General features: G+C 55.9%; 5 protein-coding genes across 5 annotated transcripts; 3 read left to right on the top strand and 2 right to left on the bottom strand.

Moving 5' to 3' along the window:
* Positions 1-755: 755 nt before the first annotated feature.
* Positions 756-2,117, bottom strand: MAM_02445 (phosphatidylserine decarboxylase family protein; the record flags this gene model as incomplete). Its single annotated transcript, XM_040821244.1, has 1 exon — positions 756-2,117. The coding sequence occupies one exon, from the start codon at positions 2,115-2,117 to the stop codon at positions 756-758; it is 1,362 nt and encodes a 453-aa protein (XP_040680658.1).
* Positions 2,118-3,903: 1,786 nt separating this feature from the next.
* MAM_02444 (PRO1A C6 Zink-finger protein) lies at positions 3,904-5,638 on the top strand (the record flags this gene model as incomplete). The annotated part of the gene is made up of 2 exons (XM_040821243.1): positions 3,904-4,602; positions 4,667-5,638. The coding sequence occupies 2 exons, from the start codon at positions 3,904-3,906 to the stop codon at positions 5,636-5,638; spliced, it is 1,671 nt and encodes a 556-aa protein (XP_040680657.1).
* A 470-nt stretch (positions 5,639-6,108) lies between these two features.
* On the top strand, positions 6,109-6,625 carry MAM_02443 (uncharacterized protein; the record flags this gene model as incomplete). Its single annotated transcript, XM_040821242.1, has 2 exons — positions 6,109-6,423; positions 6,503-6,625. The coding sequence occupies 2 exons, from the start codon at positions 6,109-6,111 to the stop codon at positions 6,623-6,625; spliced, it is 438 nt and encodes a 145-aa protein (XP_040680656.1).
* A 705-nt stretch (positions 6,626-7,330) lies between these two features.
* Positions 7,331-8,409, bottom strand: MAM_02442 (uncharacterized protein; the record flags this gene model as incomplete). Its single annotated transcript, XM_040821241.1, has 2 exons — positions 7,331-7,803; positions 7,905-8,409. The coding sequence occupies 2 exons, from the start codon at positions 8,407-8,409 to the stop codon at positions 7,331-7,333; spliced, it is 978 nt and encodes a 325-aa protein (XP_040680655.1).
* A 1,868-nt stretch (positions 8,410-10,277) lies between these two features.
* On the top strand, positions 10,278-11,533 carry MAM_02441 (tyrosinase; the record flags this gene model as incomplete). The annotated part of the gene is made up of 6 exons (XM_040821240.1): positions 10,278-10,282; positions 10,338-10,729; positions 10,798-10,998; positions 11,050-11,099; positions 11,147-11,185; positions 11,324-11,533. 6 exons carry the CDS (start codon positions 10,278-10,280, stop codon positions 11,531-11,533), a joined length of 897 nt encoding a protein of 298 aa, XP_040680654.1.

Genomic DNA, 11,533 nt, shown 5'->3' with positions numbered 1-11,533 from the left:
CTGGTAATCTCCAAATCTTGACTGTGTCAAAGAAATTTCTACATGACATAGTCTACGGGACCGGTATCGGCCGGTGGTTGACCTTGATTTTTGACCCCTGTCAGTACAAGCGCTGCCAAGAGAAGGTGGGGATCCTGCTTTGTACGGTCCCACAGCGAATTTATCAGCTTTTCAGCATCACCAGCATCACCAGCATCACAAGCATCGCAAGCACTGTAAAGCTCTATATTCTGGGGCGTTTAGGGCCACTATACAGCGGCGTGCGGAGTTCTTGCCCATGGAAAGAAAATATGCACTTACACCGCGGTATGTTACAGTACAGCACGCCATAGACTGGACTCTTTGTTTGTCGGCTCCCACCGACGCAACCTCGTGGAAATCCCAAGGCGGTGAGGGGGCGGGTCTGTGACGTCGATGCCGGCCAATATATTGGAAAGAAGCCTTCCGTCTTTGTCTACGCCGATAACCTGACACAGACTTTTGCCCGTCATGCAAGAACCAACGAGGGGCCGTCGACTACTGCGAGACGAAAGACTAAACGATGAGGACGACGGTGAGACAGGACGGCCTAGCCAGGTATGGGTGTACGCATCAGCATTGCAGATTTGGGACTAACTAATATCAGCATGGACAATGTCGCGTGTGAGCATGTTGGGGGGAGGTCCCTTGCCCATTCTCTCCAAGGTCTCTTCTATGCATACTGGTATGTACATGAAGGATAGGTTTCAAAAGCCGTCTCAAGACGACTTTTATTATTACGCTGCATAATAAGCAACTGCCAGCGCACTGCGGACTGCAAGGTTCCGCCCCGAATTGCCGGGAATCGCCGACTCGACCCATGCCAGTCGAACTCCCCTGCGGAAGAGGAGACATAGGCTCGAACCTCCATAATGAAACATGCCGATTTCCTCTCCCTTCTTCACGGGCTGTGGCCAAGCGGCGGCAAACTTGCTGCTGATTTCGCATGTCGACACATCCGCGGTCCCTATGGCAATCAGGCACATCAACCCGACCGGGTCTGGCGCCTTGATATAGATGATGGCCCGCGTGGCAACGTGACTCATATAGACTTGGTTATACTCGGGCGGTCCTACTGGGCTGCTGAAAAGCCCGTTCGCTTGACGCTCCGAGAAGTAAGTCCCGCTCACAATCTCGGCATGGACAACGTGCCCCGACACGGGAGACGCCCAGCGATGATATGACGTCAACATCAAGAGAGCTTGATACGCCGTGCCGCCAACGAAGTCGGCTGCCAGGACGTTGTGATTCAACATTTCCCGGACGGAATAATTCTGGCCCTTGAGCCAGAACCTGTCATACTCCCTGATGCCGGACCGGACCATGATCGGCCTGGACTCGCAAGCATTTACCACCCACTCTGGATGGTCTGGATACGCAATTGGACGAAGCTTGTCAATATCCTTGAATTTCCTCACGAAAAACATGTCCCACGAACCAAATCCCCAGTGAATTGGGTCTTTTTCAGGGTCGCATTCAAACAACTCTTGAAACGTGTGCCATTGCTCGCTGTCCAAATTGGCGTCCTTCTCAATGGCCATGAGGGCCTCATTGCCGAGCCAGCCCCCGTCGTCGGTCGTAACAACGTATTGCGACTTGCTCGTCTTCAACACACCATCTCTCCAGGTGTCGAGTATGACTTTCATCCTCTCGTTTACGTCTTGGCTCAAGAAGAAGGCATGCCCGCTTGGTGTTCCCATGGGCCAGTCCAAAATAGCTTGGAATGGGAGCCCAACTAGCCCATGCCCACCGTTAGCCATGTTCCAGGTCGGGGCAACTTCCACGACGATGACACTGAACAACTTGAGCATGTGTCGATGGCCCCGGACGAGATTCCCATCGACTGGGGCCTCGTTGTATGGAACCTTGTTGGGGATCTCATCGAACATGGCCGATGCCCACATACGGAGGCTGGGCCTGCTTTCCACGAGATCTTTGAGATCTTGCACAACGGGGTGGAGAGAGTCGTCATCCCTCCTGCTGTCCACAGCTTTGATGAAGTTTTGGAGCCATTGTGCCGATTTGCAGGGAGCGCCGGGCAGCCGATTGCTGTCTCTGCTCCACTGACTCTGGGGGGAAGGGCTCGGAAAGACAGTCATTGGAAGGATGGTGTTTCTCGGTACGGCGGGAGATGTGAAAGAAGATTTGCTCGAGACGAAGTGCCCTCAGCAGCTGGCTTCCCGATGCTTTCTTGTACCACATGAACCACCGTCAAGCGAAGGGCTCTAGAAACACTGCAGCACTCACCCCCCCTTTTTTTTCACAGCACGGGGAGAGACTATCCACAGCTTGGTGCTGCCGATACCAGATTTATCAATCATCAGGTTCCAAACTACCAATGGAGGCGTATGATGATTCTTTCGAGACACATGGCAGCTCAAGGTTGGGGCCCCTGGGGATGCTGGCAGAGGGCCATGGGATACGATCTTTTCCCTTGGATTTTTATCCCTCAGAATGCAAGAGCCACCATGCCGATGAAAATGGAATGCAAGCTACCACTTACAGTAAAGGGCATAATCAACAGCATCAGGGGGCGTGTGCGCAGATCTCTTGACGACATCGCGAGTGAGGCGATTGTGAACAAGTTAGCGAGGAAATTGTGAACAGAGTGCAGAAAGTCCGCAACAAGGCAGGTCCTTGGTGTACACCCAGGTCGTTATAGCATCTTCTGCTACTCCGTACATGCTATAAGTTGGAGTTGGTGCATGCAATGCATCAGTGACGGGCGTGACATTGCGGACATGTCTTGCATGCAGATAGAAGGACCGGTGAGAGCACAAGCGTCCGGGGCAAAGAAGCGATAATGGCCCAGTCGGCCACAACCTGCCGCTTGCCCGGCCAAAGCACCTCGTCTGGCGGTTAGTGCATGGCGAGAATGCATGCCATGTCACTGTGTTGCACGAACTCTGGACTGGAAAGCCAACAGTTCCAGAAGTTCCTGCAGTAGGAAGCAGGAAGGGCTCAACCTCCACTCCAGTAGAGCAAGTACCAGCTCATGGCATGCTGAGCCAAATCCGCCGCCGCATGGCCGACTAGGTATTCGTGTTGTGTTGTGCCGCAGTCTGTATGTAGGCTGGCACGGCAAGACCATCAGGTAGGCCGACACGACGGGTTCTGTTCTGGCTGAGGGTTGGCGTGCTTGTCGGTTCGGCATGCTTTGATGGATGAAGCAAATGGACATCTCGACGCGTGCGTGGCCTGACTCGTACACTGATTCCATGATTCCACATGCGTTGTGACTTGCTTGTGGCGCCTCGCCTATTGAGTGAGTGAGTGAGGATTTTTCCGTCGACGTCGACGTTGGTCGGCAGGGTTCCGCGCTAGCTGGGCGTGCGCACATGCCTTGAGCTTAATTAACCCTCTTCTGCCCGGGCAAAAGCTTATTTCACCTCTTATTGCACAAAGTAAGGATTCTCCACTTGCTTGCGTGCAACATGCAACTGACACCGACACTGACGTTCATGTCTGGATTCGACCGGCCGGGTTGGATTGTCTACCCATCAGGGCCTCTCTTCTTTTCGTCACGCTCCATCGCGTGCCCTAGGATCTCGTCTTGTCTCGTGTGTCCCGGACAATTCACCATGGCTCGCACCAAGCCCGTTGCCGTGGCCCCTCGTTTCCCAGGTTGTTCGGAATTCTCAGACAGCATTCTCCAATCTTGCTAGCGACTGGGCCATGTCAACGTCGCAGCGCAGTAAGCGCGGCTGCTGGAGTTGTCGGCTACGGCGCAAGAAGTGTGGCGAGGACGGCGAGCCGTGCGGGAAGTGTCGACAACTGGGCATCGTTTGCCATGGCTACGGTCCCAAACCCGCTTGGAAAGATCGAGGAGACAGGGAGAAGGCAGAGGCGCGGAAACTTCGAATCCAGGCCAGGACATGCCGCGCCATGTCGGCATCTTCCATGGGAGAAATGGTGATCCAAGACGTCTTGATGGGCTCGCCCGTCAAGGACGCACCAACCGTCAGCTGTGCCGAGTTGCGCACAGCCTCTCCTGGACCGACATCCGCAGAGGCATTCTGGTCCCTCGACCAGTCGCGAGATGTGACCAGCTTTGACTCACCCGCCGAGTCTCAGCCAACTCCGGGGTCGCCGGGCCCTCCGCTTCTCGTGGACGACCTCTGGCCAGGAGGAATCGGCCACGATGCGTTTGACGACATGACGACCCCTCTGTCTCCCGTGTCTATCGAAAAGCTGGACACGGGGCTGGTCGGCTTCCTGCCGCTGACGAAACCAAGCCACCCGGGCATCGACACGTCCGAGAGCGACATCTACTTGCTCGTGAATTTCATGGAGAACAGCTTTGTGCGGCAGTATTCATTGCACAAGGCGCCCTCGGTGACGCAGAAAAGTTGGTTGCTGAGCCTGATGTTTCGCTCCCCCACGTTTTACAACACGTGTCTGAGCATGAGCGCATACCACCTGTTTCTGAGCAAGTCGTGTGAAACGGATGCCCGAGAAGCGGCCCTGAGAAACTACCAGAGGCATCGAGAACTAGCCCTTCAGAGTTTCGAGAGACTGGAACCGACCACATCTCCGGTTCGCAGCGAGGTCATCATATGCGGCGTCCACATCGCTCGCTTGGAGGTGGGATACAGAATGTTCGATCGCCAGTTCACGCCATAAACGGCTGCTAACACGAGTCTGTTAGGCACTGGGCAGGAACATGCAGAGCTGCAAATGGTTCCTTGAGCGCGTGACCAAAGTCATTGTTGAGCAGCCATGTTTGTTTCACGTGGGCCTGGCATGCGATCCGGGGCAGACGGAAAAGTCAACGTCGCCTGCTCAATACACCACACCCGCAGAATTGCCTTTGCGCCCTGAGCCGACGCTCTCTGTGCCCATCTCACAGCCGTCCCCAATGCAACTGGAAGCCGAGGTCCTTTTTGTCTCCACATTCATGTGGAACGACATACTATGTAGTGCCGTGGAAAAGAAGCGGCCCTGCGCGGCCGGCATTCACCGAAGGCTCCTGACGGATGATGGATTCGCCTCGGCGTTTAAAGCCATCAACGGCTGCGAGGCATGGGTCATGATTGCCATCATGAACGTCACGTTGCTGGAAATTCAAAAGAGCGAGCAAGTGGCCCGAGGGAATCTTAGTATTCGGGAACTGGTAAGCCAGGCAGACACAATCGAAGGGGCCGTGGATCGAGAAATGGCAAGGATATCCAACATGAGCCCGCCCGACGCCCCAGAAGGGCCCGGAGGCGGCACGGTTCCCCAAGACCTTATCCAGACGCTTGTATACGGCCATGCTATTCTGATCTTCCTCAACACTGTCGTGTCCGGAGCCCTGACAGGGGTTCCCGAGATCCATCAGAGCATCAGCCGTGCAATGAAAGCATGGGGCATGCTCCCCGCAACGATAAACCCAAAGTACTTGGCGTGGGCTTACAGCACCAGTGCGAGTCTCGCAACGGGCTCCCAGCGAGACGTGTTTCGCAACGTGGCTGCGCGAACGTCACACCTCGACGTCGACACGGGCAGTCTGCGCGAGTTCAGCCACGGGGTAGAGGAGTGTTGGAAGGAGACGGATAAGCACGGCTCCGGCCATGGCGGCGTCGCTTGCGATTGGAGGGAGGTTCACAAGAGAGCCAATCTGAACATCTTGTTTGTGTAACGTTAGATTGTGCGACGAGGGAAGCTTGTCAAGCAAGGAACAAAGGGCGGCAGCCGAGCAGCGAAATAGACGCACGGGACGGTGCCCCATCCAAGCCAGCACGCTTCCGAATGTAACCCGTACTCTGTAGAACCGAATGACAATTGCGTGTACGTAGTTGACGTGTTCTTTTTTGCACGTGGTTGATGCGCATCATCATCCGACATCCGATGCACTCCGTCGATGCCTGCTCACCTCACCCCTGTCCTGGCGACAAGTTAGTTACAACCGACGTCTGCCCAACCTGCCGCGAACGCGAGCAAACCCGAGCACGACCGATGACGGGACACCCGAGACCTCCCCCCCGGACGAGAGAAGAGCGCCAGGCGCGCAAGCCGGGGCGCCCCGGGCCGAAAAGGGCTGCGAGGCGCCTCGCGCGCGGCCGGGTCCTCTCCCCTCCCCTGCGCACCGGAGGCCCCGAGGCGTCTCCAATGACACTGCTTTGCGCGCGCTCTCTCCCCGGCGGCCGAGGTGCCCGTCTCGTCTCGACGGGCGCCAGGCACCAGGCACGAGTCTACGACGGCGCGCCACCAGCCGAGCCGAGCCGTGCCGAGCCGTGCTTGAACGCCAAGGGCCCGAGCCTCGGGGACTATAAGTCTACGACGACGCGCGGCCGCGGCGCGCAACACGTCGTCTCTCCCCCGGCAGTGCATCTCGTCCCTGCTGAGTCGAGAATTCGCCTGAAGACACGCATCACACCCTTCGCCATGAAGTTCTACGCGGCTGTTGCTGTGGCGGCCCTCGCTGTTGGCGCTGCCGCCGCGCCGACTCCGGCAAGTTGAATCGACGGGCGGGAGTGAGGCTGGCTCTAATGACTGTTTTTAGGGGAAGACTGTTGAGGATTACTTCATTGGGGCTGAGAAGCGTGACAAGACTGTCGAGGATTACTTCATTGGGGCTGAGAAGCGTGACAAGACTGTCGAGGACTACTTCATCGGCGCCGAGTAGGACCAGAGCACGACGACCATGAATCCCGCTACGGGCGTTTCCGAGGGACTGGCTCGGTCGACGACATACGTTTACCATGACTAGATGCCTTTGCGTCCCGAAACCACATCTACTCAGTTGCAATATAGAACAGGATTTTACTCGTGCCCCCTGTATCCGTGTCCACACGACCACGCTTGCTCTTCCCCGCCCAGTGTTTGATCGTCGGGTCACGAGGAGGAATGAACCTTCAATCAACAGTCTCCTTGGACGGAGTCGGCCTTGGACAGCGTTTCGCTTCAGCAGCGAGTCTATCTTGTTCACTCATGTCCAAGACATGCCGCACTTTCTGGACATGGAGGGCTCTTCGGCGAAAGCAGACGAGAGAGAATAGATTATATACAAAACATGCCTTTCAGGTATAGATGTCAGAGCTAGCGTACGGGAGAGTGGTGGGCCGAGCTCTCAGTTTGCAAACAATGGTCGCGAGAGCGATTCGCAAGATTTCTACTCTTCTTCTTCGGGAGAGGGACGTCAGCAGTTGACTTCACTCGACTTGAGGCTCGGGCAAATAGGTTGCTGCGCTTGAGAGGCCCCGAGAATGACGCCAGCCGAAAATGCAACGCGGGGCTTTCTTCTGAGCGGCTTTGTGTGGTCTGCACTTGGCACATGTTTCGGAACCAGCCGCCAGCCACGCCGCCATTCGCCTTGGCCCGGAAACGGGGATTAATCAATCTCAATCTTTTCAGTGTATCTGTGCGACTCGGTCCAGTCAAAGATGGCGTCAAAGTTCTTGCAGGTGTGCTGGTAGCCCCATCCCGACGTCTGGCCCGGGGGCTTGTCCAGCCTGTGCACCCACTCCAGGGAAGTGTCGCCGGCGCACATTATGCTCTGTCTCAGATAGTCCCAGCAGTGGATGAGGTGCTCCGGCGGGATGTCGTCAAAGTTGCCGGCGCGGGCGTTCCAGTACGCCGCGTAGGTGATGTACTGGGGGTGCGTGTCAGCCCCAGGACCTCGACGATGGCTTCCTTGGAGACGGGCGGGAGTGAGCAGGGATCTATCCGGTCGAGGGCCACGTACCAGGCAGTGCAGTTGGTGAAATATTGCCACGCAGGCGTGTTGTTCGTGCTCGGGGTGGCGGAGACCCGGCATGCTGGGCAGTTCGGTGTCGTTTTTCACAACGATGAATCCCTTGCCCTCTGTACAGCGGACCTCGTGAGCGTCATGTTTGGTGGGATCATTGCCGGGAAAAAAAGGGGGGGCGCGACAAAAACTGCTCTCGGACGAGGTCACGGCTTACTTGGAATCAGCGACAGCCACGCCTCCTTTGCCGTGCCGACTGGCTCTTCTCCGTAAATCTCGTGAAGGCGAAAGACCTCTGTGCGCCACTCTTCAGGGGGCAGCCAGTCTGGGTGCGAATTCACCTGCGGCAGACCCCCAAGCGGAATCGGCGGAGGAGTAGGCCTTTTCGCGTTGTCGTGGTGGCGATGAGAATGCGGCGTTGCCTTGGCCTGGCTACTCCGGAACTGAACGACGAGGAGCGCACCAAGAATCAAATTCGCAACGGCCAAGACGGCAGCCAGGGCAAGGTACACGCGCGTGCAGGACGGCATCTTTGGTGATTCGGACGCACGCAACGAATTCTCGTCCAAGAGGCCTTCCTTCTCCAACGAGACGGGATGGACGTCGGAATCGTTGGCAGTAGAGCTGCGTTGGTCGCTGTACTTGTCCATGGCTGCCGTAGACGACCTGGCAAGGGCGAAAAATAAAAAGGCGGCAATAATGTCATGGCGTCGATCGAACATGGTGAGCATACGTCAAGGTGGACATATATGCCGCATGAGTATGCCGCCAGATCAACAGGGCTTCATGATTAGGCGCCCGACGTGGTGCTGCGCCTATGCATGACGATGACGAGCGTTTTCGGCGCGCCTGAGGCAATGGATGGGCGCCTGCGAATGAGACCGAGCCTCCGTTTTGCGGTGGAGCATCAGCATGATTCTGAGATGGCGAACCCGGGCATTTGGCACTCGGGTCCAGTTGATGTTTTGATGTTCTTTTATCTCCGAGATGGTGACGGATCACGATCAAGATCCTTTGCGTTGAAGCTGGGGCCCAATTAACTTAGTTAGTATAAGTGAAAGCGGGTAAAAGTGGAGACTGGCAAGACAAATCTGGAGCAAGAGGCCGCGGCGTTACAGTGTGGGAGCACAAGGACTTCAATCAGCGCAGGTATGGGAACATGTTGACCCTACAGCCGCCTCGCTACCACCAGCGTAGCTATACTTGTCAGTGCGCAAGCGTATCATGCCATAGACTGTGCGAGCCCGTCTGCGATATCTAGTAAATCCGCTGTCTTCCATGTCAACCTCGGCTCTACCGCAACTGATCCCATCAGTAATTACGGCGACGTTTCACTGTTTATTGCGGCTGTGTAACCACTCAGTACTCCTCGTAGCATCATCTCGGTACGGGGACCGATGCCTCAAGGAATGCTTTTTTGGGGAGTACTTTGCTGACGAGACAACTCGACACCGCTCCGATTCCTGTACGAGCTGGCCGACTGCCCTCTCCTCAAGGCCACAGCCGAGAAGTACATACTACATGGATGCATCCTGCGACTGCAAGCGCCACGGCTGTTTCTGAACGACTTGCGTGGATGCGAAGTCTTGGACGTCAGTTTTGTCTCGCCCCAAATAAAAAGGACCAGTACGGGGGATGAACCGCGAGAATAAACTGCATCTGTTGTTAGGCGCGGAAGGAAACCAACCAAGCAGAGCACTCCCGCCACCCTCTCAAGATGGGCTATGAGAGCCCGCAGAGATCTGGCGCCTTTCGTCCCGAAGCGGCAGGATTGTGTCAACCCCATGACCTGAGGCGCCAACGAGCGCCTAGCCCTGCTGCGGAGCAGATATCGGGATGTCGAACGAGTCCAGTCCCGAGTCTAGTAAATCAAGAACACACGTACAACATGTAGCAGAGTCCGCGAACAAGTAGATAGACCAGGCGCTTTACGGAACGGCTAGAAGCAAAACCATGAGTCTACCATTAGGGTCGTGGTCGGAGCCAGGGTATACTTCTCTTGGTGCATCAGACTCTGGAAGCCAAAACAACAAAGTCCCTTCAAAAACGAGGTTCGTCAAGCGAAAAGACAGTCTCACTTTAGCCCTGCAGGTCATGGTTCACACAGTCCTAACATTGTGTTCTAGATTCTGGGCTCGTTTGGGACCGTTTTTCTTGTGCTTCTCAGCCGTACTATCCCTTTGCTCCATCACATGGCTCGTATTGGCCCGGATTGAAGAGCTCCCAGCCAAGCAGACCATCTGCAAAAATCCTCCCATCCGTCGGGAATGGAGAGCCCTCAACCGGACAGAGCAACATGACTTTATCCGCGCCATTAAATGCTTGAGCAAGGAAACTTCTTTTCGAACCTCAAATCTGACAATATACGATGATATCGCCGTCCTACACGGAGGGATCGGGTCCTGGTGTGAGTTCTGCCTCCTGTTTCTGAGAGCTCTGAAGTGCCCGCCATGGGGACCACGGCGACTCAACGCACAAGCCGACTGATTCCAGTACAGGCCACCGATCGGCTTGTTTTTTGCCCTGGCACAGAAACGTGTTATCAGCCATTGAGGCCATATTCAAAGACCGTTGCGATTACCGTGGTCTGATGCCGTGCGTTGTTCCCCGTTGGTCGCTCCCTATTCCCCTGCACGTGACGGCACGAAAGCTCATCTTGGGCCAGATACTGGGACTGGTCTCTCGACTGGATGGATCTCGCCAACTCGTCTATATGGGCTAGTGATACTGGCTTCGGCGGTGACGGTGACCCAAACGGCCCAGAGACGGTCGGCGAGGGCCGGTGCGTGATAGACGGGCCATTCGCAGATTTGCGACCAGTTATTTACAACCACACGCGCAATGTACACTGTCTATCACGCGGCTTCCGCCATGGCAACCTCGAAGGTCGCCTCCCCGGGAGGAAGTTCAGCCCCGAAAACATCGGGAGCATCCTTCGACTGCAGAGTTACACAGAGTTCCTGCAACGGGTTGAAAGGGACTTGCATAACACGCTTCATACCTCCATTAATGGCGATTTCAAGGCCATGACTGCCGCCAACGGTGAGTCCCTTCCGACCCTGTTTCTCCATTCTTTCTTTGTTTCTCATCACAGTAACCGAGACAACAAGACCCTCTCTTTTTCCTGCATCATGCAAACTTGGATCGTCTGTGGTGGCGGTGGCAGCGAGAGAACCCCAGCGTCAGATTACTCGAATACTCTGGGAAGCACATGTATAACTCCACGGGCCCGGCAAGTCGGAGTGATGTGCTGATGTACGACCGGTTCACAAACGACGTGGCCGTCGGCGAGGTGATGAGCACAGAGGGAGGTAAGCTTTGCTACACGTATTAGAGCATTCCTGCCAAGTATCTGTGGAAAGGCGCCTGGTTTCCCGAGGAATCACACCGCCACGATGCCCATTCGTCTGGCGTACGCCGCATGCATGTGGTCGCCGTGAAGCGCACACCGGGTTCTAGATTCAATCAACTGGTGTTCCAGAAACAGCAGCCCGCATGGTACGTCTGAAGGACAGGTCGATGGCCGTGGTCATCTGCCAGCCGGGGTTTTGTCACCCTGTTTCCCGTCCGGGTCCTAGGCATCAATAGCAAACGATTGATACGGTTTGGTGAACTGACATGACCGACAATGAGCAGCAACCTCTGATGAGGACGGCATCTCCTGGCGACGACTGCGTTCAACTTTCTCGCACCAAGACGCCCGAGTTCCGTCCCCCGGGCATGGTCGTCGTCTGCTTTGCGCTCAATATACTATTGGAGTTTGGCCTCTACCTCTTCGCCATACCACTCAACCAGGTTCTCGAAGGCGCTTTTACATTGCCGCCACAGTTCCCGGCAGTCAACTGA

This window comes from Metarhizium album (assembly GCF_000804445.1).
Source record: "Metarhizium album ARSEF 1941 chromosome Unknown scaffold_4, whole genome shotgun sequence".
Taxonomy (NCBI): Eukaryota; Fungi; Ascomycota; class Sordariomycetes; order Hypocreales; family Clavicipitaceae; genus Metarhizium; species Metarhizium album.
Note: the sequence above shows the minus strand (reverse complement) of the source record. Positions and strands in the feature narration are given on the sequence as shown.